Source organism: Natrix helvetica (genome assembly GCF_964273705.1).
Source record: "Natrix helvetica genome assembly, chromosome: 14".
Taxonomy (NCBI): Eukaryota; Metazoa; Chordata; class Lepidosauria; order Squamata; family Natricidae; genus Natrix; species Natrix helvetica.
Window position 1 is genome coordinate 13,543,570 of NC_138564.1, and position 27,911 is coordinate 13,571,480.

The 27,911-nt window shown below is 53.0% G+C and overlaps 1 protein-coding gene across 4 annotated transcripts; it reads left to right on the forward strand.

Annotated features, from left to right (window-relative positions):
* Positions 1–780: 780 nt before the first annotated feature.
* SH2B3 (SH2B adaptor protein 3) lies at positions 781–27,620 on the forward strand. Of its 4 annotated transcripts, none has more exons than XM_081966354.1 (8): positions 781–961; positions 7,785–8,561; positions 21,085–21,186; positions 21,583–21,671; positions 21,910–22,004; positions 22,931–23,145; positions 23,913–24,084; positions 24,949–27,620. In XM_081966354.1, exons 2-8 carry the CDS (start codon positions 7,815–7,817, stop codon positions 25,260–25,262), a joined length of 1,734 nt encoding a protein of 577 aa, XP_081822480.1. In that variant the 5' UTR covers positions 781–961; positions 7,785–7,814; the 3' UTR covers positions 25,263–27,620. The 4 variants fall into 4 exon arrangements, with proteins under 4 accessions (XP_081822480.1, XP_081822479.1, XP_081822481.1 ...); XM_081966353.1 differs by lacking the exon at positions 781–961 and adding an exon at positions 1,111–1,409; XM_081966355.1 differs by lacking the exon at positions 781–961 and adding an exon at positions 2,389–2,514.
* The last annotated feature ends 291 nt before the right edge of the window (positions 27,621–27,911 follow it).

Genomic DNA, 27,911 nt, shown 5'->3' on the forward strand with positions numbered 1-27,911 from the left:
AAAGTTTGGCTTAAAAGGCAACCTTTAAGCCTAAAGGCCAGAGAAAACAAAGCCAGAGAGATAGCAATTTCCCTGCAGTTGATTTTTTTGGTGCGGTGTGTGTATTGTGTTGCGTGTTTTAACCATGTCCCATTTAGTCTCATCCAGAATCTGGGTGTGTTTCCCCCCCCCCCCTTAAACTCAACTGCGATGATCAAATACATTAAGTTTGGCCAGAGTTTTTGAGAATTTCTTCTTTGAATTTGGTGAATAATTGAGCCATTCAAAACTCTGATTAACCTGCCCAGCAATCAGGCCAAGCAAGTTAACAAGACGACACCAAAAATGTGACTTCCCGTCCTGCCTTCTGAAAATACAGGCGCCTTTGTTTCAAACTGCAAAGCTTGCGAAAGTCCCGTTCCTGGGTTAAAACGCAGCCCTTACTTTCCATCCCGGTGCCATTAAAATAAAATAAAGGCAGACAGCTTTGCAAGACTAGGTCCTGCAGCCCTTATTTTATTTTATTTTATTTTATTTTATGAAACGACTTTCTGACTGCTTGGACAAATAGCAAAAATGAAGTTGGCCGTGTCTTTGATGGCTCCAAGGGGAGATTTCAAGAATTAAAAGTCGTGGCCGTTGCAACTGCAGGGAAAGAGACTCCAAACTTGGCAACTTTAAGAATTCTGGGAATTGAAGTCCACAAGTCTTAAAAGTAGCCAAGGTTGGAGTCCCCTGCTGCAGTTGAGGACCCTTCCCTTATAAGTGAGGTGGGTTACATGGCTTGAGTTCCTCCCTCTGCCCCCTCCGCAGAGGGCACCGGACCGCGTGGCTGCTTGACTTGGGGGTCGGGAAGAGAGTGCGAATTCTGCGCGCCCTGCTCCGCTTCCTCCAAGGACCCCCGGACAAAAGAGACCCTGGCTGGGGGCGACCCCTCTCTCCCCGCATCCCATCCGAGGGGCTCCGTCTATTCCCCAGAGAGGTATGGGGGGCGGGGGTTTCTCCCTGCCCGGGGTCTCCACCTCTTCTCACCCCCGTCGTGGAATGCAGGGGGGCACCTAAGAGAAGACGTTCCCCGACGGCTCCCACGGCCGGGTCCGGCAAGGGGCGTGTGTGGAGAGCACCTGTCCCTCCCTTTGCCCCTCCCCGGGCTGCCACCCCCCCCTCCGTCCGCCCAGCTGGCGCTGCCGCCCTTCCCCGCCGGCTTCCTCCTGCCCGTCCGCTCCTTCCAGCCGGCGCCGCCTCCGCCGCCGCCTCGCTCGCCCGCCAGGGAGGCGTCGGGCCGGGTCCGCGTGGAAGGCGCCGGCCCCTCGCCCGCCGCCTCCTCCTCCTCCTCTCCTCCTCCTCCTCCTCGGGCTCCTCCGACGGCGCGGCGCTCTGGCCCCGGGCAGCATGGGTCGAGCGGCCGAGCGGCGCCGCTTCTCGCGCAGGTGGGTCGGCGGCCGCTTTCGCTTTCGCGGGGAGGGGAAGACGAGCATGTGCAGAGTGCCCGCTCTTGGCCGGGGAGGGGGGAGGGCTGCATTGGGCGGGGGTCCCTTTGGGAAAAGCCCCCCACCTGGGGAGGGAAAGGAGGGCGCCCCCTCCCCAAAAGTGGGAAGGGGCTTCTGCGCAGGCACCTGGGGGGGAGCCCCGGGAACAAGCCAACCCCCCTCCCCGGACGGGCAGCTTGGGGGTCTCCGTCCGCGGGAGACCTGGGGGGGTCTCTCTGAGCGCCCCCGGGCGGCACTTTGGGGACCGGAGCAGCCTGAACTGCGGGGGGAGGACGTCCGGGAAACGGGGCCCGGGAGATTCCCACCCCCCACTCCATCAAAGCGAGGGAGACTTGCAACCGGGGAGACTTGCGGGGGGGGGGGAGAGCAGGCTTGCTCCAAACAGCTGCCCCACATCTGGATGCTCCCACTTCCAAGAACCAGGCCCTTTGGGGGCGGGGGGGGGTTGGGGAGCGCCCGGGAGGAAATGCAAAATTGGGTGAGGTTTTCTTTTATTTCTTCGGAGAGTTTGAATTGTTGGGTCCTTTTTTGGGAATGGTGGAGTTGGGGGGGGCTGTAGGAAGGGGAGGGGTAAAAGAGGAAGAAAAGGGACTTGCTTCATGTTAGAGGAAGTTTTTTGGGGGAGGGGGGCGTTGGTCAGGATGGGGCAGCCCGAAACTCACAGGCCGTCAAAGGGGGCTGAAATGGGGAGTCCAAAGACTTTTAGAAGGTTGGGAGCAACCACGAAGCCCATGGGGCTCTCTCCTTGCTTTGCAAATCCCTTGTAGCTGTGGTTATTTTTTTACAAACCTTGGAGAGAGAGAGAGAGAGAGAGAGAGAGAGTGTCCCCAACTATGGCCACTCTAAGACTTGTGGGACTTCAATTCCCAGAATTCCCCAGCTGTGCAGAAGCCCCTTCCAGGCCAGGAAAGTAAGCAATGCTGGCTGGGGAATTCTGGGAGTTGAAGTCCCAGGAGCCTTAAAGCGGCCAAAGTTGCAGAGTCCTGGATCAAACTGAGGTCCCATCCTGGCTTCTCCTCCTGACCAGATTGCCTTGAGGCAAAAGGTGGGCGTTTCTCGGAAGCCTATCTGAAATCGCCGTGGGGGGAGGGGCACGTGGGTTTGGTGTGGCCACGGCACGGGTGCAGAGCCTGGGTTGCAAGCTTGCTTTTCATGCAGTGGTGGTGGGGCTGTGGAGAATTGGCCCCGGGGAAGCTGGGGGATGCCCAGGAGACTCCCAGGGTGGCCCTTACACCTCTCTGCTCCAGCAGAAACCTTTCTGAGACAAACCCGGGTTCAAGACCAGACAGGAGGGTGGATTAGTTGCTCCCTTCCTTAACGTCTCTAACTTGGTTTCGGTTGGGCACTGCAGATCCGGCCTTGCTTCTCCTTCGGCTTTGCTTTTTCCTAATTTACCCCCCTCCTGAAGGACAGAGAGTGGGGGACAGTAGGAGAGAGCCATCCGTAGGACTTATCAAATGTCAGCGTTGGAAGGGACCTTGGAGGTCTTCTAGTCCAACCCGCCTGCTCAAGCAGGAGACCCATGTGCTGGGTTCAGATCTCTTCCCTCTGCTCCAGAGGGACGAAGGCTGTTTTTCTAGGCATTGGAGGGTGCCCAGGGTGAATTGGACACGTGTGTGTGTGTGTGTGTGTGTGTGTGTGTGTAGTCTTTTGCCCTTTCCACCCTCTCCCCGCCCCCCCCATGGCCATGCCTGCTGACAGGGCAACACCCCTTCCCACCGGGCCCCAGGCGCCTTTCATAACAAGGGGAAGTTTGGGAGGGGCCTTCCTTCCACCAGGCGAGTTAAGGGGAGAGGAAAAAAAAGGCTATTGTGCATTGGAAAGCACAGAAAAAAAGAGGGGGGAGGGGGGAGCCTTCTATTTTTGTTGTGCTGCTGCAGACGTGCGTCCGATCCGTCCTTTCCTGCGCTGATCCGCCTGGAGGCTCTGAGCTGCAGCAGCCGAAGCGCTTTTCCCGCAGCCTCGTGTTCTCGGTGGGCTCTGCAAAGGCGGCTGCTCCCCTCCCCCGCTCCCAAGAGGCAGGCCGCCCGCCAGACTCCACAGAGATCCTCAGCTCTGTGACGCGGGAGCCGACTTATGTAACTTTGGGCTGCACGGGATCCGTCACGGCACGGCTCTGCTTCCCGTGTGTGTGTGTGTGTGTGTGTTCATTGCATGGGAACGCCAGCGAGACTTTTGGAAGGATCTGGGGCCAGGCACAGCCCCTCCATCAATGGGGCCCAAACAGGTGTCTGTACCTGTTTTCAATCCGAATAGAGCTGGAAGGGACCTTGGAGGTGTTCTAATCCAACCCCCTGCTCAGGCAGGAGACCTTACATGATTTCAAATGGGTGGCTCTCCAGTCTCTTCTTCAAAACCTCCCGTGGGGGAAGCACCCACAACTTCTGGTGGCCAGCTGTTCCACTGGCTCATGGTCCTCAGTGTGAGGAAGTTTCCAGGTTGCTTTTGTCTTTTGATTGGTTTCCATCCGTTGTTTCTCGTCCAGCCTTCGGGTGCTCTGCAAAAGAAGTTGACCCCCTCCCCTCCTCTTTGGGGCAGCCCCTCAAATGTGGAATTCTGCTCTCAGGTCCCTCCTGGTCCTTCTTTTCTCTCGACCGGCCAAAGCCAGGTCCTGCCTCCGTTCTTCCTACGTTTTGGCCTCCGGGCCTCCCAGTTGCTCTTCTCTGCCTTTTGGGTCTTTGGGAAATCCCCTTCAAAGATGGCCCCTCTCGGGGGGCGGGGCGGTCACAGTGGGGCTGTGGAGAAAGCCCTAGCAGGGGCAGGCTGGAGGGCGCTGCCCACCCCTCGGCCTCGCTTTCCCAGGGACCCCTGGCCCCGCAGGACGGGAGGACGTTGCCGTTATGCCTGGGAGGAAGCGTGGTGCTGAGTCATTGGCAGGCTGTTCACACAGATAGACCCAGAGCTGGGGGCCCCCATGGGGGCAAGAGCCTCGGGCACCGGCTGCACGAAGCACGTTAACGCCGCGGCGGCATGAAGTTTTGGCTCCTTGTGGCGTCTCTCGGGTTGGTTTGGAAAGCTTGTGTGGTTTGGGGGGGGGGTTTGGGGGGCAAGGACGGTGGCCGTGTCTGGCCAGTGAAGAGGCTGACTTGTGCATGGGGAGGGCGCATCGTTGTCTTGGTCTCCCACTCCCCCCAGTGCATAAAGGCTCTGTTGTGCTGAGGCTTCTTAAGCCTGTTGGGTGGGTGGCTGTCGCTTTAACCCCCAGTCACCCCACCGGCCGAGCTCAGTTTCGGGGGCTGGGGGGTGGTTAGGCTTAGTGACAGTCAAGGAGAGAAGCAACCCGGAATGAAGGAGAAATTCCCCGACAGCGAGAGTAATTAATCAGTGGAAGAGTTCCATAAGTTATGGAGGTTTTCGATTGGACACCCTTTGGACTGAAGGGGGATAGTGTTCCCCGCTTGAGCAGGGGGTTGGGCTAGAAGACCTCCAAGGACCCTTCCAACTCTGCCATTCGGCTTTCTCTTCGGCTGCTGCTTACAAGCAAGGCTTTTTCTTACAAGTCGGCTAAGCTGGTGGGAACCAGGCAGTTGGTGCCTTTTCCAGAGCTTTGGGGACAGAAGTTCCACTCATCCCTGCCTGTTTGCCAGCCGGGCATGGCTTCAGGGGCCCTGTAGTCTGAGCATTGGGAGGGTTAGGAGGAAAGGGGCATCACGGTGAAGTGCCCAGGTATTCTGTTCCTTCTTCCATCCTTGGTCTGCGCCCCTGAATTGAGAACTGCCTGTTTTCACCTCGCCAGATTCGGGGTTTCCCTCCCAAATGGAAAACCGGCCGGCCGGGGTGTAGTGGTTACAGCAGGGCTCGGGGTGGGGTGGGGTGGGCAGATGAGTTGCCCTTTGAAGAAGGGGGAGCAAAAGACCAGACGCCGTTCTTTGGGCGACAAAACTTAAGGCGGCTGCTCTCTTTCTGACCTGGCCGAGGAGCAGAGTGCCAATCCGTGTGCCCAGTCTCTTGAAAGACTGGCATCGGGGCAATACGGTTGGTGACACAGCTTCACACCTTACTGTGCTGGGACGGCTTAGGGCTGGTTGTGGGAAGCGCACAAGGCAAGCCTGCTGCTCTGCAAACCTCAGGTTAGGGCCCGGTGTAAAGTAGGTCATTGGGGCGCCTTTCGTTTGGGGGAGGGGCTTTGCACAGGTATGAGCAAGCTCAGAGGCGTGCGCCCGCACACACACACACACGGGCACACACACACGCACACAGACTGTATAAACACAGTGCCGAGAAAGAGAGAGAAGTAATCAGTTGATTTTAATCTTACTCGGGCAGATCAAAAAGTGCCCTGCTTGTGTAACCGAAAGCTGAACGTGCTGTGTTTGTAGGTGTGCATTTCAGTTCTCTAGGCTCCGGGGAAAGGCATTCTGTGCGCTGCCTCACAACGGTTGGGCCGGTGACACAAGTCGCTCGCACCGTCCTTTGTTTTGCTTTTGGGGAAAAAAGACATTCGGCCCCTCGGGAAGACTTCCTCCAGGTGACTCCCCGGCCGGCCCACGCTGCGGGCGAGGAAGGCCTTGGGCCTGCTTGCACGAGGGCGGCGATGTGGGGACGCACAACGATCGGGGCTTCCTGTTTCAGTGCTGTGCCTGACGACGATAAAACAAGCCGTTGTGCAGGAGGCAGAGAAAGCCTGAGGGCCGCCTCTGGGCTGGGAACTTTGCAAAGTTTCGGAGCGAAGAGGACATCTAAATTGCCCACTTGGGCTGAGCCGAGGCCGGGTGAGGTTCAGCCTGGGTGTTTTGCTCACCCGACAGAACCCCTCAGTGCCTGGGGTTTTCTTTTTTGTTTGTTTGTTTGTTTGCTTGTCTCCTGCTTGAGCAGGGGGTTGGACTAGAAGACCTCCAAGGTCCCTTCCATCTCCTCTATTCTGTTATGTTTAGGGAAACCAGAGAGGGCCAGTCTGTCATGGCAAAGACAGATGGGAACACAGATCTCCCCGTTTAAGTGGCGTTGCTCCACTTTGGCCACATGAAGGTGGATTTCAGCTCCCATAATCCCCCAGCCAGCCTTGCCATTTGGAGGTGGGAGAACCTGAAGCCACTGGAAGAGGGGTGGACTTCAGCCCCCAGAATTCCCCAGCCATGTAGACTCCCAGAGTTGAAGCCCACCAGTCCTCAAGTGGCCGAGGTTGAGAAGAAAGAGGTTGAACCCATGCAAAGAGCGTGAGGCTGGGGTAGATGACGTGGGCATAAAAGGAGAGCCAGTTCTTGGCAAAAACAGGTTTGGGCAGCTTCCTTTCGGGTTTGCCTTTCTCCTCGTCCTTCCTCCTCTCGGCGGCATGGCTGCTGTCGAGGAATGTGGATGGGAGTCTCCCTTCTTGCTCCCTCTCTCTGGGACAAGTCAGGTCATGTTTGAAGAGCGTTGCACCCAGCTCAGTTCTGCTCCAGGAGTTCATAAGCAGCTTAAAAGGGGCCTGTAGCCAAGACGGGCCCCGATCCCTCCTCGGGGCTTACTCACTTGGGTAGAGAGAGCTTCTGGAGATGATCCTGAGAGAGATCTGGCGAAAGGTCCTTGAGGCGGCTGATGCGCTTTGATGAAGTTGGGTTAAGGAGAGGAGGACCCTGGGAGATGTCCAAGAATTGTCAACTGCTGAGTTAACCAGTTAGACGAATAAAATCTTTGTAGCTCAAGGGTGAACTATGGGCTCCATGGAGCTTGGTGATTTTCTTGCAGACATTTCATGACCCTACTAGGAAACACAATCAGTGTAGATGGGAGAGGGGTTTGGAGCGGGAGGGGGGCATCTGTGAGGTCCTTGGTGCTCTCTGAGCTTGTTTTTTTTTGCAGATGTTTTATGAACCAATTAGGTAAAAACATCAGTGCTAGAAGGAATGGGGTTTGCAGAATGATGGAGGAGGAGGAGGAGGAGGAGGAGGAGGAGGAGGAGGAGGAGGAGGAGGAGGAGGAGGAAGTAACGGGGGGGTCCTTGGTGCTCCCTGATTTTAGTAGTTTTCTTGCAGACGTTTCATGACCCAACTATGTAACATCATCAGTGCTAGAAGAGAGGGGTGTTTCCTCTCTGTTTATATTGGCTCGCCCCATCAATTTGTTGGGAGTGTTCTTGGGAGTTCCTTGATTAGCGTGTTGTTTATTGAGTTGGTTATACCAGTTATCCGCCAGCGTTGAAGATCCACGTGGCCTACAGTAAAATGGTATCTTACTCACTGCTGTCCTTGATGGGCTCTCCTTTCCCTAAAATGGCCCCCAGCTTCCTGGATTGGCCACCTCTGCTCTTTGTCCTGAATCTGTCTTACAACTCTCAAGATCCTCACACCTTTTCTCTTCCCTGTTGTCTGTGTCTGGCTCTCGTTTCCTTTGTAGAACGCCACCCGGAGATCTGCAGACTCGGCCATGAATGGACACGCGGTCCCATCAGGTGACTCCGGAGACCCCGGCAGGTGGGACGAGTTCTGCAAGCAGCACGCCATCACCACCGCCCGAGAGCTCGCCAGGGAGTACCTCCACTTCGTCAGCGAGAACCCCCAGCACGAAGTTTTGGCCGCTGAGAACTTCTCCCTTCAGTTTGCGGATCTCTTCCAGCAGTATTTCCGCCACGAGGTGAAGGACACATACGGTACGGAGCAGCTCCACATCCTGCCCTTCCGCGAAGTGCGGGACTACCGGGAGACTGGCCAGAAACATGCAGAGGGCTCCTCGGTCACGGTTGGAACCAAGGCCGAGGTGGACTTGTCGGACCAGGTCAACCGGCCCGCTGAGGTCCGCTTCGGTGGACTTCCCAAGTCCTGGAGTACTGAAGAACTGGCGGCCCCCGCCTCTCCGTTGGCCGTCAGGAGACGTTTTTCTCTGGACCGGCTACGGAAGAGCTGGCGTAGCTTGTTCCGCTGGAGATCCTCGGAGCCGGCTCCTGGCGAAGGGGAGATGGCGGACATGGTTTTGAGATCCGGCCTGGCCCAGAAGATCTTCCCGTGGACCATCTCCAGGGAGTGCTCCTGGCAGATCCAGAAAGACGGGAACCTGAAGTACATGATGGTGACGGAGGACAGTGGGACGCGCTGGCAGAAATGCCGGCTAGTTTTATACAAGGAAGGGTCTCCCGACCGTCAGAATTACGTCTTGGCGCTGTTTGATCCCCCCAAGGTAAGCGGCTTCTATTCTTGCAAATTCCCCCCCCCTCCTCCACCTCGATGCATGGTGATGCATCTCTTTCCTAAACATCTGTGAGGTAGTAGACACACCCAATAAATAACCAGATCATTAAATTTCTGGGATCTTGCTGACCCCCCAAAGTAGGCCAGGAACTAGGCTTAAGTGCTTTTTCAAAGCAGTTTGGAGAAATGGAGCAAAATCGTATTGGTAGCTATGGGTTTTGGGCCGAATGGGGCCTCCATGTTCAATAAGTGATCCTTTGAGTAATAGATCCCAGGAGTGACTGCTGGGGTGATCGGAGTCTTCGTGCTTAGATCTGATGGTGAGATTTGGGATCTCTCGAATGATACGGACTATTTTGTCCTGGTTAGTGTTGGTTCAGCGCTGTCTCTTTCATCTCAGTCTTTGCTCTTTGGAGATTTAATCCTATTTTTGTGGGGTGGGGAGTGGATCTTCTGAAGGGCCCCAACCATTCAGGGGGGCTACATGGAACCAATTGATGCAGCTGCTTTAAAAGGCTTTAAGCCATCCGAGGTCTTTTTTTCCCCAAAAAACATTTTTTTATTTTTTAGCCTCTTACATACAATTACAGGTATACGTTCACATAGTTATTTATTCTTATTTATATTTATCACTTTTATGCATTTATTCTTCCATATAAAAGGTTAAGATATATATTCCGAGTTACTTTGCTTACCATCCCGTACACCTATTTTGTACCTTTTCCTTCCTTTTCTCCCTCCCTTCTCTACTTTCTTCCTTCCCCCTCTCCTCTCCTTTCCCTTCTTCCCTTGCCTCTACCCTCATCTTCCACCTCTTGCAAAGCTCTGCAATGGGAACAGAAATCTATTCATCCGTCCAGGCAGGCAGTGAATGGGGGATTCAGCAGAAGTTGGCGGAGGCTTGGCAGAAAACGGCGCTCTGGGTTTGGGGGGTGCCCACCGCCTCTTCGCCCGGCCGCCTCCCCCCTTCCCAGATGCTAAAAGTGGCGCTTTGGGCTTCTTCTTATTTTTTCCAAAAACGGAGTGGTCTTTCCCTTGGGGGGTGGGGGGGGTGGGAGGCTGTCTGTCCCCTCTTTTCGCCTGGCTCTTAAGGAGGGGAAGACGATGGCAGTTTGGCTTGGCTGTTTTGCCTGCTCAGATCTTTGAGTTTGTGCCCAGGATGGCTGGCATCACGGATGGGCAGAGCCGGGACTCCATGCCTTGGTCAGGCAGCTGCTCCCAAAGGGGAGGGGGAAGATGGGGGGTGAACCAAACATCCAGTCTGATTAATTTGAAAGCCAACAGGTGGGGAAAATGGCTTGAGTCTATCCACTATTCCTCAAAGCACAAGGTTGATTGTTTATTGATTAGATTTTTAATCCGGCCTTTATTACTTTCGTGTTTATTTATTTTATTTATATCCCGCCTTGATTACAGTTGAATTATCTCCAATGGAGGCTTTCCTGGTCTTGCCCCAGATTATTACGCTTTTTTTACCCCCATGCTCCTAAGATAATGATAATTTAAAAAACAAACAAACACCCACTGTCCTTATATTGATATTTTAGCTGGGGAATTCCGAGACCGTCTTTCTTCGGGAAGAGCCGCTTGGGAGGCTCATGGGGAGAGGGAGTTTTTACGTTTCTTGGGAAATGCAGCCTTGCAAAGAGAGGAACACGCAAAGCCTGCACAGAGTTTTGTGCCTGGATAAAAGGTTATCGATGGGTCGGTCACGTTTCGTAGCAGAGCCTGGAAATTTCGCCCTCGCAACCGAATCTGAGTTGGCAGATTTTCTTTGAGAGCTGAGCAAAAGGGGAACAACGTCTGTGAACAGCATCATCTCCAGAATTCGTTGAAGGCAATTTTCTTCGGCGTTTGGGGACTTCAAGTATGACTTGGTTGCGCAAGTCAAGTCTAGCAGAGTTTGCAAAAAGTTTTCTTTTTCTCCCCTTTCGTCTTCCGTTGGCGGCCTTGAGGTTCTTTCTCCAGGATCAGAGAGAAAAAAGTTTTAAGGTCTGGAGGAGGAGAGGCCTGGGAACCTGTCCCACCCCAGCCCCAAATGCAGCTGATGGGGGGAGCAACAGGCCAGGGAAGCTTTCCTCCCCACCCCCAGCTTCCCCCCTCCCCGCAGCCTCCTCAAGGTCTGCGTTGTCCATTTTTGCTAGCTTCCAATCTCGTATTTACAGCCAAGCTGAAATTCCCAGCAACATCTGTGTTTCCTATGGAAATATTTGCAGTTGTTTATGTCATCCAGATGTTCTGGTGAGAGGCAGGTTGAGGAGGAGGAGGAGGCCTTGGCTTGAAGCTCAGTGGGAAGCAACGTCTTCACCCTGGGGGTCAGAGAGGACTCCCTCTTCCTCTTCACAACCCCCCCCCAACAACTCTTGACCCCCATCTGAGGGTTAGAATTCCTCCCCTTTTCCATAGCCAATGGAGTGTCTTCTTCAAAACACAAGTGTCCTCTTCCTCCGCACCATTTCCTAGCATCCTGAAGGCCCTCAACGATCATCTGAGATCCTGGAGGAAGCTTCCTTGCATGGTTGATTCCTGGCATGAGGGATGGAGGCCTTCCTCTTCTTCTTTTTTTGAAACAAAGTTTTTTTTATTACATATTTTGATTTCTTTTATAGACGAAATGTTGTCCGTGGTTTCCCCTTAAACATCTTCTTGTTATGCGTAGTTTGTTTTGCATTATATTTTCATTTCACAACTCCCAGAATTCCCCAGCCAGTGTCACCTGCGGACTTCAACTCCCAGAATTCCCCAGCCAGTGTCACCTGCGGACTTCAACTCCCAGAATTCCCTAGCCATTGCTGACTGTGGAATTCTGGGAGTTGAAGTCCACCAGTCTTAAAAGTGGCCAAGGTTGGTGGTGGTCCTTGCTTTACGGCAAAGCTGGGATAGCCAGCGTACTTTGATGCAAGGTGTGAGCCTGGTCTGGAGCTGCCCTCACCTGCGGCCCTCCTGCTCTCTCTCTCTCTCTCTCTCTCTCTCTCTCTCTCTCTCTCTCTCTCTCTCTCTCGGCAGCCGCCATGAGGTCCCTCCGCTTTCTTCGAAGGCTGCCAGGAGAGAAGACGCCGGCTGGGCCTTCGGGGCGTTGTGTCATCTGGGGGCCTTTTCCTTTCGGAGTTTTGCAAGGCAAGATGTGTCAAGAGCTTTGTCATTTATTCAACCACAACTTTTTTCCATCCTTGGTCATTTCCGGATGAGGACGATTGGGGCAGTGGGGGGGGGGGGGCTGGCGGGGAAGGTTGGACCCAGCTTTCCAACCACACGGCTGAAGATTTCTCCCCACACCCCACCCCACCCCGGCTGCATATTTTGGAAACTCGGTTACCCCGAGGGTGTGTGTTTGTGTGTGTGAACTGGATGTTTTCTAGGTTGGTTGGCTGGTTGCTTGTTTTCCAAGGGGCACCGGGAGAAAAAGTTGAAAAAAAGAGGGACGGTTGTTAACTCCTGCCGTTTGTGGATGGGTGGGTGAGTGGGGTAGGGGCCAGTTTTCCACGCTTCCCCTAAAAAAGTGCTTTCCCGGTCTTGTTTGCGTACGTGGGTTATTGCGGGGGGGGGGGGGGGGGAATTCCAGTCTCCAGAAGCGCAAAGTGGATATTACAATTTGTTGCTGTAACACCATGAAGTTATGGAAAGTTTGCATAAAGGAGGGTTTTAGCCTGCTTGCAAAAGGGGGGAGGAAAATTCAGAGTTTTGTAACCTTGGCGGTTTAATCGGGGCAGCAGCGGATCAGGCGGGGCAGGTATCACTTTAGGGCATTGCTGGCCGGTCACTGGGGGAACTGGGAAATTAGGCAAAGGGGTGCCCCCTTCCCTTTCTTTTTTTCTTTCTTTCTTTCTTTCTTTCTTTCTTTCTTTCTTTCTTTCTTTCTTTCTTTCTTTCTTTCCTTCTTTCTTTCTTTCTTTCTTTCTCTCTCTCTCCTCTCTTTTTCTTCTCTCTCTTTTCTTTTTCTCTTTCTTTGTCTTTCTTTTTCTCTCTCTTTCTTTCTCTCTCCTCTCTCTTTTTCTCTCTCTGTCTCTCTCTCTCTCTCTCTCATCTAGCCCCCCCCCCCCATCTCTGCAAGTTTCCTTAAATGTCCTTTTTTCTGACTGCCTTTTTACTTATTTATTAAGTTTATATGCTGCCTGTTTTGTCCCAAGTGACGGTTGGTAAATTTAGCCACCGCAACTTGATAGGGTGTAATCCTGCCTCTTGCCTTCCTCTTTTGTGCCTTGGTTGAATGCAAAGGGATTCAAAAGGATTTCCAAGTATTTGTGTCCTTTCACGAAGCACAAGGTGTGGAAATACCTTCGTTTTCCTCGTTTTCTTCCAGCTTCTCACCCCATTTGCAAAGTTTGCATGTGTTTTTTGTAACCTGCCAGGTCTAACCTTACACCAGGGATCTCCAAATTTGGCAACCTTAAGACACGTAGACTTCAATTCCCAGAATTCCCCAGCCCAGGTGGATGTCTTCTCTGCTCCCTTTTTTCTCAATGGATTATCAGGATAAAGCTATTCTGCTCCTACCCTATAAAACCTTGAAAAAAATCCTTAATTTGACCAAGGCAATTTTTGGACCCCGAAATGTCCTGATCTGTCCTGAGTCTGAATTAGCACACACACACACACGCACACACCCCTTGTGAGGGAGGAAACACTTCCTGTAGGTATCGGAAACGCAGCTCAATGTTTGCCTGTTTTCAAAAATGTCTTTTGTGTGCAGCAAGTCAGCCCTTCCAGGAAGGTTTTGAGAAATGAGGCTGCAGCATTTTGGGGCCTTCGGGAGGCCTGGCCGGATTCGGGCTTTTAGTCAGCAGGAAGGCAGGAACTCCGAGATGGAATATTCCTCCCGGCCCTCCCGAAATCTCCGCTGCTTTTATAGGGGCTCTCCAGGTGTAGAGGTCTAAAATGGGTGGAGGTGAAGTTGCTTTGGGGTATTTTCTTCCCAAATCAATCAACCTCTCTTTCTTTCTCTCTTTCTCTCCTTCCTTCTTTCCTCAGTCCCTCCCTCCCTCTCCTTCCTTCCTTCATCAGTCTCTCCCCCCTCTCTCCTTCCTTCCTTTCTTTCCTTCCTTCATCAGTTTCTCCCTCTCCTCCCTCCCTCCTTCCTCCTTCCCTCCCTTCTGACATTTTCTCTCTAATGGGGGTTGCTCTCCCCAGATGATCTCCCCCTCCCGACTTCTGCAGTTTTTAGGGTCTGCTCCCCCTCAACTAATCACACCCAGCTTCATCCCTCAGAATCCCCCCCCCGAAAGCACCCCCCTCCCCCCTCCTTCAAAAGCCTTTTGCATGTGCTGCCTCTTCCTGCCAGGGACTCCGGGGGGGTCTGATTCTTGGAGAGACGCCCCCCCCTCCTTGCCTTCACTTGTCACATTTTGGGATGTTTGCTCCCAACTGTCTGATGTCTGCCCCCCCCAACTCTCCCCCCCCCTCCACTCCTCTCCTGTCTACAGAGACACACATCTTTTTTGCTGTCTCAGCCTTTTGCTCCATCCGGCGGACTCCCCCCCAGCCTCTCCTCTTGCACAACTGCCTGGGGATCAGTTGGGGGGGGGGCAGGCATTTTCTCCAGATCTGGCTCTCTCTTTGTTGTTGTTGTGGTGGTGGTTGTTGTGATTTCCTGCCTGGCTGGAGATCAGTCTTCCTTCGGCCGGGATACGCGCACCCGAGCACCATCTGTTTCCTGTGTTCTGGGCCTGAGCGCATCATGCGCTGGGTGGGAAGAAGCATCGGCGGAAGTCGGGGAGGGAGGGCCGGGGAGGGGGGGGGCTGCCTCGGGACACCCGTTGGCCCAAGAAGAAGAGGCCAAAACGTGCAGCCTCCCCATCCCCCCCCAGTTTTCGTTTTCCAATCTGCTTTAATCTGATGAAAAGCAGACTTTTGATCCCCCCCCCCCCGGAGGCCTTTGGCCCTTGGAGCGAATTTCACCCCCCCCCCGGCCTCAGGCTTGCAAAGGCCCCCAATCGCTGGTTTTTTATTGGCGTTATTATCTATAAAACTATTACCTGTTTTTTATCTCGCGCGTTTTTATCAAAAGGTGATGCAAATGTGCCATATGATAAAGCAATCAATCTGTAAAACTTCCCTTCCTCTTCCCTATCCTTTCCTTTTTGTTTCCTTCCTTCCCTTCCTCTTTCCTTTCTTCGTTCTCCTTTCCTTTCCTCCTTTCCTTCCTTCCCTTTCCTTCCTTTTTCCTTTCCTTTCCTTCTCCTTTCCTTTCTTTCTCCTTCCCTTCCTTCCCTTCCTCTTTCCTTTCTTCCCTCTCCTTTCCTCTCCTCTCCTTCTCCTTCCCTTCCCTTTCTTCCTTCCTTCTTTCCTTTTTCACAATGAAATCTTCTCCCTGAAAATGGTCTTGTTCTGACGGAGAAGTAAGCATAACACCCTGGCTTTGAAAAGTGACGTTTCGCTCTTGAGCAGAATGAAAGTGTGCGGTTTTTACTTGTCTTTCCTTTTTCTGATTTCAAGAAAAACACACAAATATCAGCTCCTTCCTACCCAGGCCGAGACCTTCGTTGGCCTCCTCTCCTTCTGCCTTCGGATTTCTCCACCCGGGTTTCTCTTTTTGGGAGGTGTGCCATTGCCGCTCTCTTCTGCGCAGGCTGGGAAGGATGGGCGTTGTAGTCCGGCACATCTGGAGGCTGACAGGGCCGCCCCTCTGGGACGTAGTCCAGCACATCAGGGACAGCAGGGTGGGAAAAATGATTTTGCTTTCTGCATTTTTTCATCCTTGCGAAAGGAAATTCCCTTGCGTTGTTTTGGAAGGAGATGTTGAAAGTTTAGAATCGCTTTCGGCACGGAATATTTCAAAGCCCTGAAATGCTCTTTTTTTCAGGAAAGAAAAAAGATTCATTTTTATTGTTTGGATGAGTGGAGTGGAGGGGAAGAGAAAGAGGAAGGGAGGGGAAGGAAAAAGAGAAGAGGAAGGAAGGAAAGAAGGAAAAAGAGATGGGGAAGGAAAGAAGGAAGGAAGGCTTTGTGGGAGGTTGGTTGTTTGAGGGCGAAGTTTCTTTGCAACTTTCTGGTTCTTTTTTAAATATTCAAGGGATCCTCTTCTATCGAGTTACTCATTTCTGTCTTGCTAATTACTCGTTCTTAAGAGGGTTGCAACCAAAACCCCAAACAGGGAAAGTATAAAAACCCCTTTTGAAACTGTTTAAAGCACCCGTGGGTGAAATCATTCCAGGATAAGGGGAAAGGGTGCAGGAGACTGAAGGGAGGAAGACTTTGGGGAGGGTGGGGGCAGACAACGGCAAAGGTGCACGGAGCGCTGTTACCTTCCCACCAAAGGTGGTTCCTATTTTTCTACTTGCATTTTTTACGTGCTTTCAAACTGCTAGGTTGGCAGAAGCTGGGACAAGTCACGGGAGCTCACTCTGTTATGCAGGCGCTCGGGATTCGAACACTTTTCTGATTGACAATCTCAGACAATCTTAGCCACTAAACAGAGATTTAAAACAGTACAAATCAAAATATTATTCTGGGCTTCAACCCCACCTAGTGCGCGACTGGCAAAACCTGCAGATGTACGGACGTATGTGAAGGATATTTCTGGGGTGAAATTGCAAAACGCTTGTGATTTTTAAAAAATAATTATTTTGGTCTTTAAAATGCAAGGAGGTTATCGGCTCCAGAGACTTGAATTGGCCCTTTTGTCTACTCTAGCTGGCTGGCTGGCTGCGGCTGCTGCTGCTGGCTGCCACCCCTGGGGAATCTTTGCAGGGAAGGGAGCTGTGTCCTTGGTCTGACCTTGCAGTCGCCTTTCCGGGATTCTTGGGAATGGAGTCCTCCAGCTTCCCTTCCGTTTTTCTCAGAAGTTGTGGGGGCTCCAACAGCCAAGCTTTTTAAAGAAGAGGCCGGACAAACATTTGTCTGAAATGCTATAGAGTCGTGATAGTGAAACCTATGGCACCTGGGGCAGAGACGGCACACAGAGCCCTCTCTATGGGCACAGGTGCTGGCCAGCTTGTCTTTGTGGATGCCGGAGCACCAGAAAATGGCCTGAAAATGCCCCCTAAAATGCCCTGAAAACAGCCCAAAAATGGCCTGGAAATGGCCCCAGAATGACCAGAAAATGGCCCCAAAAACGGCTTGAAAATGCCCCCCAAAACGGCCTGAAAATGGCCCCCAAAATAGCCTGAAAATGGTCCCAAAATGGCCTGAAAATGGTCCCAAAAGTACGGCTTGAAAACAGCCCAAAATGGCCGAAAACGGCCTGAAATCAGCCCCCAAAAGAACCCCCCAAAAGGCGTGCAAGTACCGGCCAGCTGGTCTCTGGGTTTTCGCCCTCACTGGTCTAGAGATTCCCGTTTAAGCAGGGGGTGGACTAGAGGATCTCCAAGGTCCCTCCCCACTCTCTGATTCTGTTATTCAAGGCGCATGGAAGTGGCCGGTTTCCTTTTGGGAATCTTCTTCCCAAACGTTATTGAGGGCGCTTCTTCGGGGAGGGTCCTGTACCTTCATATCCCACTTCTCACCCCGTTTTTAATCTTGGCCCCCATCGATGGAGCCTGGATGGGCTGAATAAAGTAATTTAAAAAAAAATACCTTTGAACCAAAGTTAACACCAAGCAAGCTTTCTTCGTTGTGCAAATGAAATGCTTTGGATCGACCTGGGTCAAAAAATTAGCATCAGCTCAGCTGCTGCTGCCCCCTTGGCCTTTTGGCTTCAGAGATTCTTTTAAAAGTGTTTTTATTTTCCCCTTTTTTCATTCACAAATATACGTTCTTATAATTGCTATTTAACATCTGCCTATTCGTCATTAGACATTAGCAAAATAAGGTGGAGGCCAAACTCTTGTCTTATATATGGGTGTAAAAACAATGATGGAGACTAATGATGAAAAGGCTTCAGAGGCTCTGAGGACCAAGCAGAGAGGACTAGAAACTTGGCATACTACTCCTAAGGGAGGACCTGGGGGTATCTGTGCTGTGGGTATCCTGTATGAACCCTTGTGGATCAGCTACCCATCGCTTGCCGGGGCCCCCTGGGCCACCTGGAGCCTCGGAAGCTCACGGCCTCCTTCCGATGTCTGGGGGAAGCGTGGCGTGGCGTGCCACAGCGTGCCACAAGCTCCTTATCGGCAGGAGGCCTCTTTCCTTCTTTGCAAACCGTGCGCGTTCTTGCTCATTTCGTCAGCCTTTCTCTCTCTCTCTGCCCCCCGTTTGCAGTTCTTGAGGTTCTCCTTTCTCTGAATTGCTGTTTCTTCGAATTCGTTCCTTTCCTCCCCTCCCAAGGACACACGTGGCCGAAAGTGGTTTCTGAGGTGACACGCAGGGCGGGCCAAGAACTCCCAGCTATCTGCTTCTTGGGCACGCTTGGGGCAAGGCTGGGCAGGCACCCACTCTGCAAGCGGTACTGATTGGGCAACAGGGCGGCTCTTGGGAACGGACAGAGTGCAGGGAGCTTGTAGCTGTGTGTCCCCCTCCCCAGATCCCCTGGTTTCGACATCCAGCATGCAGGCCAAAGGCTGTAGGGGCCTTCAGTTGGATGTCGGAGCCTGTCCAGGGTGGTGGGTTATTTATTATTTATTTATTTCTTAGCGCTTATAGACCGCCCCCTCTCCCGAAAGGGACTCGGGGCGGTGTACAGTCCATATCAAAATACATCATAAATGACTATAAAATTTAAACAATTAAAATATTAAGTGGATAAATACATAAATAAGAGGAGGATAAAAAGATATACAGAACTGTACTGCTAAGTAAATAATTTAAAATGTACAGTATTTAAAACCCCAATATCCTATAAAATTAAGTTTAAAAGAGCAATCCCCCTAAAAAACCAGTAAGAGGTTGGACATAGGCCAGCCCACCACCCTGGAAAGTAGAGGGAGGTCAAGCTATTCTCCAAAGCCCCTGAGGGCAGGACAGGAAGCGATGGGTGGAAACTAATCAAGGAGAGAAGCAACTTAGAGCTCAGGAGAAATTCCTTGACAATGACAACAATTAATCAGTGGAACGACTTGCCACCAGAAGTTGTGGGTGATCCCATCAGTGGGGCTTTTTAAGAAGAGATTAGATAACCATTTGTCTGGGGTGGTGAAGGGTTTCCTGCCTAAGCAGGGGATTGGACTAGAAGACCTCTAAGGTCCCTTCCAACTCTGTAACTCTATTCTATATTCTATTCTATTCTTTATTTCTTATTCTATTCTTTATTTATCTCTTCTGTCCCCTTCTTCTCTTCGCCAGGAAAGCCCAGGAGAAAATCTCTGTAGGACCACCACCCCCTCTCCCCTCCCCCCCCCAGGGTGCTTGTGGGGTGTTGCTCCCAGAGAAAAGCCTACCTCTAACCCTGACTCTTTAAGATCCAGTTTAAGCAGGGGGTGGACTAGAGGATCTCCAAGGTCCCTCCCCACTCTCTGATTCTGTTATTCAAGGCGCATGGAAGGAATGACAGCCCTGGGATGGGGAGGCCGGCTTCTCATCCAAGAGACTTGGCCAGGGAGGCCTCCGAGGGCTTTTCCCAGAACTCTTCCGGATTCCAGGATTCCAGCGAAATCTCTTTTCTCAGCCTCGCTTGGAGGTCCCGGAAATTGAATTTGGCTTCTGGCCCACAGAGCATCTCCCCCCCCCTCCCTCCCTCCCTCCCTCTCTGGTCAGCCATGGCGGATTGTCTACTTCAGTGGTGGCTAACCTCGGACGTTGAAGTAACTCTGCTCCTTTGCCCTCGAAATCCCAGGCTGGGAAGAAAAACGGGGGGTGCCCAATTTGTGCCTCTGCCCTCCGGCTGGCTTCCTTTTCCCTCTGGGCCGAGAGTGGGGGAGGAGCAGCCGCACCTTCCCTGCCCCGGGGACGTGTGTGTGTGTGTGTGTGTGTGTGTGTGTTTTGTTGCCCTGGGGATGTTTTGGGAGGTTTGTGCACCCAAAAGGACGCTCTGTTCCCTTCCGCAGGGCATCTGCTCAGCCTGCAGGCCGGGCTCTTTATCTCTCGCCACCAAACACGGCCGGCGGCTCTGGAGTTTTTGGTGGCTTTGTGGCTCAGTTTGGGGGAAGGTCTGCAAAAGGGCAGAGTTCTTACGGGGCCTCAGGGAAAATTCCCTTTTCTTTTCCTTTCCTTTCCTTTTCTTATCTTTTCTTATCCTTTCTTTTCCTTTCCTTTTCTTTTCTTTTCCTTATCCTTTCTTTCTTTCTCTAATTTTTCTCTCCCTCTCCTTCCTTCCTTCCTTCCTTCCTTCCTTCCTTCCTTCCTTCCTTCCTTCCTTCCTTCCTTCCTTCCTTCCTCTAACTCTTTCTCTCCCTCTGCCTTCCTTCCATCCTTCCTCTTCTCCTTTTCTTCTTCTCCTTCTGAACAAACGCAGCCCTTGACTTGCAAATAGAAAAAAGCGCACGAGGAGGAGAGCACCAGGAGAGTTATTTCTTCCCTGAGCCATTCGCTTTCTACTTGCAGGGATTAAAGCCAAATCAAAAACCTTTGGCCTACCTGTATCCAGGTGGACCCTCCTGACCTTGGGGGAAATAAACTGTTTGCAGAGACCCTGGGAAGAAATCTTTTTCCGGGCCTGCTTTGCTGGGGTTCCCAACTCAGCTGCGCACAGGATCCCCAAATATGGCCTCATCCTGTTTGGATGTCAGGTTTTTTTCCCCATTTCCCTATAAAAGACATTTTTCAGAGCAGATTTTCCAGCAAGAGAATTGGCCCAGCCTCTTGGAAGCCAAGAAAGAGAAACAAACCCTGGGTGGATATCACTTGCAAAACGGAAGAGGCTTCCCTTGCCTTCCACACCGAAGAAGCTGCCCCCCCCCCCAAACAAAATGCATGAGCAATCTGGATCCTCCCCCCCCCATCCTCCTCCAGTCCATTTCCCCCCAGCTGTTCTCGCAGTTGGCTGCAAACTGCAAACCGGCTGTGACTCATGGGCCCACAAACCCCAGGAGGAGGAGGAACCTGGAACGGACGTTGCCTGACCCAGACAGGGAGCAGAAGTGGCTGAAACCCAGAGAGAGGGGGGTGGAATCGGATATTTGAGGAGCCCCCACCCTCTCTGCCCCCCAAAGGAGGAACCCAGCTGCACCCTTTGCTTCCGCCCGGCACGGCTGAGTCTCCCAAAAGCTGAGAATTGAAATGATCGGATCCTGTGCATTATTAATAAATATATTTTGGCAGCTTTCCAGCATGGTGGAGACCCCCCCCCCTCTCCCTTGGTGGGTTTCCCAGTGCAGGCAGAGCGATGTAGGGGTTGAATTCCCAAAGGGGGAATCGAGGCAGGCGGAGGGGCTGTTGATAGGACGGGAATTTGGGATTCGGCCTTAGATGCCCTTTTAGCCCCTGGCCCACACTTGCTCCGCATCCTCTCCTTGCAGCTGGTTCAATGCCCCTCGGAGCCAAGAAGAGCGTGCCAGGACTCTCCGCTGCACACACACACACACACACACACACACACACACACACACACACACACACACACCAGGGCTGGGCCTTCTGATGGCCTGTCCTCCCCCCCCCGCATTCCCTCAGGACCCCCGGTGTCCTTGGCGCTGTGCAATTCGGGGAGTTTGAAGCGCGCAACTCTTGGTGTCTCACTCTCGCTTCTCTTTCTCTTTCGGCAGAGCTCCAGGCCCAAACTGCGCTCCCCCTGCGCGGCCATCCGAGAGACCCGGGCCTGCACTCGGCTGGAGATGCCCGACCACCTGCACACCTTTGTGGTCAAGGTGAGAGACGCTTCCTTCCTCCCACGGCAGGGAGGCCTCCTGCTCTTCCCCCCGCCGGGCGCTCTGGGACCTCCCTAGGTGGCTGTGCCCAGGGGCAGGATTCCTCTCCAGGAGGCAGAGGGGGCTGCTGCAATGCAGGTGGGCAGCCGTGACCCCCAGAAGTAGCAGATGTCAGGAGGGGGGCAGAGGGCTGGGGGCCGTCTGCAACCCCCCCAGAGATGCTTTCCCCAACTTGAGTGGGAGACGTTTCACTTAAGAAATCCGAAATCTGCTTCTGGGATTAGAGGAGACCCTTTCCCTGAGAAGTCACCCACCCCCCACGCCCATTTTATCTGGGGAGGGCTGCCTCTGCGGTGGGATTAATGCCTTCCTTCTCCCCAAATCCCTGCCCCGCAGGTCAATGCCTCCACCGAAATGATATTCCAGGCTGCAGACGAGCAGCAGCTGGTGGCTTGGATAGCAGAGATCCAGCAGTGCCTCCCCAGGTGAGTGGTTTGGCGGCCCGGATCGCTGGAACCGGCAGCCACCCAGGCCCTCCATGCTCCCAAACGGGTTCTCCTACGGGCGCTGCCATCTTGATTTTCGGTTCTGCACCTGGATGATGTTGCTTTTGCCCAGGTGAAATCCAGGCTGCTCAGCTGCTATGAAGCCTGGCCCTCCGCCCGCCCTCCTTGCTCCCCACCTGCCTCTTTCATCCGTCCCCCTCCCTCTTTTATTTTTCAGATCGGAAGGAGGCACCCGGGAGGGGAGCGCAGACCCTCACTCGGAGGCTGGCACCCCCAGCCCTGCCAACAGCAGCACCGATTCCCTGCACCAAGGTGCCTGGTGGCCATGGGGGATGGCGGGCATGGGTGGGTGGGTGGCGGGCACAAGGGGGCAGCATGGAAAGGGCTGGCTGGCCCTGATGACCCCGGGGCGGGGGGAGCAGGTTGGGAGGGAGGGGCCCAAGAAAGAGACTTGGATGGATCGGAAGCAGTGGGGAAACTCAATTTTCCCCCTACCGATTCTATGGGCATGGCTTGGTGGGTGTGGCTTGGTGGTGGTGGGTCATGTGACTTTACATCACTCATGGCAACCCACCAAGCCACACCCACCACACCACGCCTCCAGAACCGCCAAGAAAGTTTGGCCGGCCAAGTCTTCTAGCGTTGCCCACGGCTGCCTCTCGCCTCCTCCTCCTCCGATTTGTTCTGTGTGTATTTAGCCCGAGAAGGAGGAGAGGAAAATCGCGTGTTTCTCAACTTTGGGAATTCAAAGTTGTGTGGACTTCAACTCCCAGTATTTTCCCCAGCCTGGGGGATTCTGGGAGATGAAGCCACGCAGTTTCTAGTTCCCAAGATTGAGAAATGCAGATTCCGCCTTCTCTACAGAATAATATTGTTATGTCTCTGATTTCCTAAAGACGCCCTTTATTAGGCGCGCCGTTAGGCAAGATCTGTTCACAGTCAAGCCTGTGCTTGATTTACTGCTGAACTTTACCCCTGTTCCTTCCCTCAGTCTGTGTCATAAATCACATTACCCTACAAGATGCACCCCACCCCCCAAACCGGCTGCAGTAATCTGAGATCCGACTCCAGTGGACACTATGGGTGAAATGCACTCCCCCTCATTCTGTCCCCACGACAACTTTTTGGTGTGTTTTTCTTTGTTTTTTAAAGGTAAAAATGTTTAAATATAAAAAAAAAATAGATTGAATCAACCTAGGATGCCCCAACTAAAACCCTACTCCCCCCACCTCCCGCAGGGGCCTTGCTCTTCAGGCCCGCCGAGCAGCCGGCCCAGAGGATCGACCACTACTTGTCTGCCTTCCCCTGGTTCCACGGCCCGATCTCGCGGGTCAAGGCCGCCCAGCTGGTCCAGCTCCAAGGCCTAGAAGGACACGGAGTCTTCCTCATCCGGCAGAGCGAAACCCGCCGGGGGGAATACGTGCTGACCTTCAACTTCCAAGGAAAAGCCAAGGTGAGGAGGCTCCGGATTCCGTTTGTCCCCGGAAGGAGCTTAGATCAGCCGCAGATTAGCAGATTTTCCCCGGTTCACTCAACCCCGGTTGGCGTTACAGTCTTCTAGTCCAGGGGTCTCCAACCTGGGCGACTTTAAGCCTGGGGGACTTCAGTTCCCAGAATTCCCCAGCCAGCTAAGCCATTATTTGTTTGGAAATAAAGGCAGGCCTCAACTTACAACATTTCACTTAGGGACCGTTGAGTTACTGGAAAAAAAATGGATTTAGGACCGCATTTTCACACTTACGACCGTTGGAGGTCACGTGATGCGAGTTCAGACGCTTGGTAACTGTTATTGACGACGGTTGCAGTGTCCCTGTGTGTGTGTGTGTGTGTGTGTGTGTGTGTGTGTGTGTGTGTCACGCAATCCCCTTTTGCGGTCTTCTGACAATGAGGAAACTGGATTCACTTCACAAAGTTAAACAACAGCCGTGATTCGCTTAACAACCGTGGCAAGGGAGGTGCGAAAGCGGGACAAAGGTCACTCGACCAATGGCTCACTTAGAGAGAAGAGGTTTTGGTGGTCGTAAGTCTGGTGGTTGTAAGTCGAGGACTGCCTGATAAGGACTTTGTGCCGATGCAGAGCTGCTAAGACGAAGCTGCTAGTCCTCATGGAGGTCTAGAAGCCAGGGAGGAGAATGTAGGGTTCCTTGCCCTGGCCGTGTTGGGGGGGTGGGGAGGATCTGGGGGGCCAAAGGGTAACTGTCTCTTGTGTTTCTCCGGCAGCACCTGCGCCTTTCCCTGACCGAGCGGGGCCAGTGCCGAGTTCAGCACCTGCACTTCTCCTCCATCTTGGACATGCTGCACCACTTCCAGCACTGCCCCATCCCGCTCGAGTGTGGCACGGCCTGCAACGTCCAGCTCTCCCGGCACGTGGTGGTCATCCCGCCCCTGCAAGGTAAGCTCCCCGGCCGGGACCCTTTGCGGGTGAAGTGCTACCGGTTTGCATCGGTTCGCGTGAAGCGGTTGGGGGGAGGACGACACGATTGTCGTTGCTGTCAGCCGCGCGATCGTCAGAAGCTTCCCCCCCCTTTTAAAGCATTTTCCCCCTGCCTATTGGCCCGAACTGGCAAGAAAAAAATACTTTAAAAGGTGGGGGGGGAAGGTTCCTTGCCAATCAGCTCCGCCAAGCGATCCTGGGAACCTTCCCCCCCCCCTTTTAAAGATGTCTTTTAGTACCTATGTGCCCAAACCGGTAGGAAAAAAAATACTTTGAAAAGTGAAATAAAAGGTTCCCATAATTGCACGGCAGAGTTGAACCTTTCCCCCCACTTTTTTAACTACTGGTTCAGGCGAATAGGGAGTAAAAATGATTTAAAAATGATTACAAAAAATGTAAAAGTTTTTAAAAAGTTGGCCACGCCCACCTAGTCACCCGCCAAGCCACGCCCTGAGAACTGGCGGCAAACTATTTTTACTTTTCACCACTACTTTGAAACACCCCCCATCAGGCGAGAGTTTCAGGGGGAGGTTGTGTCCCCCTCCAGGTCCAAAGCTCAGCCCTTCAGCCCTTCCTCCGCAAAGCCCCCTCGGCCCTTAATGGGGCTCTTGGCTCGGCATCCATACCAGGGGTCTCCAACCTTGGCAACTTTAAAGACGTGTGGACTTCAACTCCCAGAATTCCCCAGCTAGTTTTGCTTTGCTGGCTGAGGAACTCTGGGAGTTGAAGTCCAGAAGTCTTTAAAGTTGCCATGGTTGGAGACCCCTCCTCTGCATTATCCCAGGCAACCCTAACCCCCCCTTCCTTCCTTTGCACCCGCAGCCTCCGTCCTCCCAGCCGCCTTCCCTCCGCCATCCGTCCACCACTACACGCCTGAGGTCAGCTTCGTCCAGCTGAGTCCCACCGGCTGCCCCCGGATCCACCTGCCCGACAACCTTCGCCGCCACTCCGTGGAGCAGATCTTCCACCTGGTGCCCTCTCCCGAAGAACTGGCCAGCAGCCTCCAGCACAGCCCCAGCATGGCTGCCCCGGCCCCTTCGCCTGCGGCCCCCCGTCAGTGGGACAGTGACTACGAGATGGACGTGCAGAGCAGGGCTCACCTCCGGGCGGTCAGCAACCAGTACACCTCCCTCTGACACGGCTGGGGGAGCCCCCCTGCATCCCCCTCCCCCGGCGTTTGCCCAGGACGCTGATGGGCCCTGCAGGAAACTCCCCTCTTCCAGCTGTATGGAGGGTTTGGCTGGGCCTCTGCTCTCCCTCCGGATCCCCTCGGCCTTCCTCTTCCCCCCCCTCCGGTCTCTCATCGGTTTGCACGTCTTCCTTTTCCATTGAGCCGTTTTTGTTTTTGTTTTTGGGTGGTACCTGCAATGTTTGGGGTGTCCAGAGGCGTTCCTGGTCCAGAGAACAACTCCCGTTAAAGGCAAATGCATTTCCTTTGGCAATCCAAACGCCAAGCCAGCACATTCCATTCCAGATGAAAACCAGCCCCTCTTCCGTTCCTTTCATTTCTCCTTCCTTCCCTCCCTCCTCCTTCCTTCCATTTCAACTTCCTTCCCTTTCCCTCTTTCTTCCATTCCTTTAATTTCTTCTTCCCTTTTTTCCTCTCTCCTTCACTCCCTCCCTCTTCCTTCCTTTCATTTCTCCTTCTTCCCTTTTTTCCTCTCCTTCACCCTCTTTTCCTTCTCTTTCCTTCTCTTCTTCACTCTCTCCCTCCCTCTTCCCTTCCTTCTTTCCTTTTCCTCCACTTTCCTCCCTCCCTCCCTTCTTCTGGCTCAGGATGTCCCACTCTGGCTGCGAAGGCATTTCAGAAGTTGCTCCTTCCCTTTTAAAAACCCTGAGAAAAACCGCTTCCCACCCCTTTTAAAGAAACCAGGAGAGGCTGCCTTAAAACCAGCATGAGTCGCCCAATCGTGCCCCTTTCCACGGAAGCCCAACATTGCTAGCCCTTCTCTTTGGCCAAAATCTAGCTGCTCCTCGGCTGTGTGTTGGCCTACGTCAGACGTCGAAAACCTAATCTGGAAGGGGGGGTGAATGCACAAGCGACTACAGGGACATGCTGACTCGAAAGTCAAATGTTTTAAGGGCTTTTATCTCCGTTCTCGTTTGACCTCCTCGTGTTGCCCAAGGCAGCCCCCTGACCCGGTGGGCTATGGAGGGCTGGTCAAAGGGCCCGGGCCCACCGTGCCCCTGGGGGGCTGTTACAGGAGGGGGAACTTCCCAGTTCCCATCGGGGGACTGAACGGACTTTGGGGAGGAACTGCAAATCGTCTTAATCTCGCCGTCAGCAGGAAGGAGAAAGGGGAAGCGATAAGGCTGTTATCTTAACCCAAACGCGGAAGTTGAAGTGACTCTTGCTGCTCCAGCATTTGAGGCTCTTAAGTCCCAACTCGTAGTGCCCCGGGGAAGGGCAGCCAAACACCGGGCCTGTGGTGGTGGTGGAGGAGTGGGGTTTTTTAGCCAATTCACCCGTGCCTTTCACTGGAAGTGCCTTTTATCTAATCAGTGGCTCAACCTTGAAGGACGTTGGGCTGGAAAGTCCCAGGAACTGCCACGGGTGAAGTTTCAGGTCCCTCTCGTGGTCTGTGATTCCACCAAACACCTAACATTGGAGCGGAGGTCGATAGATATATATTGAATGAAGCCTGGAGTTTAATTTCCAAGCAATGTTAGCCAGGTCAAGAGGAGTGGACTTCAATTCCCAGAATTCTGAGAGTTGGGAGCCCACCGATCTTCAAATGGCTTGAGAAAACAGAGCAACAACATTTGATTTCTCTACCTGGTGCATCGTAGCATCTCTAAATGACAACACACAACAGAGCCACAACTGGAGGGAAACCAAACCGACGTGAGATCTGAACCACAACACCACCTGGGTTCCGACTACTTGGTGCCCCAAAACAGCGTTTCAAATGTTGTTCTTTTGATCATCTTTCAGAGTTTCTTGCGCGTTTGAGAGAATACGTGGAGTTATGAAGTTTTCTGGAGTATGGGAACAAAACCTGGCTTTCTAAACCTACCTACACACTGGGGGGGGAGGGGGGGGAACGGTGGGAGTGTTGGGGAGAATGGAACCCAGCAAGGGTCTCCAAACTTTAAGCCTTGTGCATGCTGGCTGAGGAATTGTGGGAGTTGAAGTCCACAAGGCTTAAAGTGGCCAGGTTTGGAAATCCCTGAGGAATTGTGGGAGTTGACGTCCACAACTGGTTGGGGAATTCTGGAAGTTGGAAGTTCACAAGGGGCCACGTTTGGAGACCCACCCCCACCCCTGGTTTAAGAGCATGACCTCTGCACTCGGTGTGTTGGCGGGGGCTGTCTAGTTGCATTCCACCCAAGAAGGGGGTTTCTTCGGACTCCTGCAGATTTGTGCCTTGCACTGCAACAGGTTGGCCTCTGCTGGGATGCGAAGCCCACCCAGGAGGGGGTTGGGTGGGTCCCACAGCTTGGTTCTTTCAAATAATAAATTTGAAAATAATAAAAAAGAAAATCAAATTGGTCTTTTGAGGAAGAAAACGGTGCGTTCTTGTTCAGCCTCTCTCCGCTCACCCTGGCAAATCCTGATATTTGGATGTGCTCCTTTTCCTTAAAATAAACTCTTCGGAGGAGTTTTTGGGCTGGTTGTAGGATCTCTTCAATCCTCCTCTCTACTCTCAGGTGCTCCTGTTGGCTGAATTCTAACAAAAGATGCTTTCTAGCTAAAAGAAAGGATTAAGGTAGTCGGATCTCCTAGCGTAGGAAGACCTGGGTGAAACATCAGTGTAAATTGGACATAGGTTGCCCAGCAAATC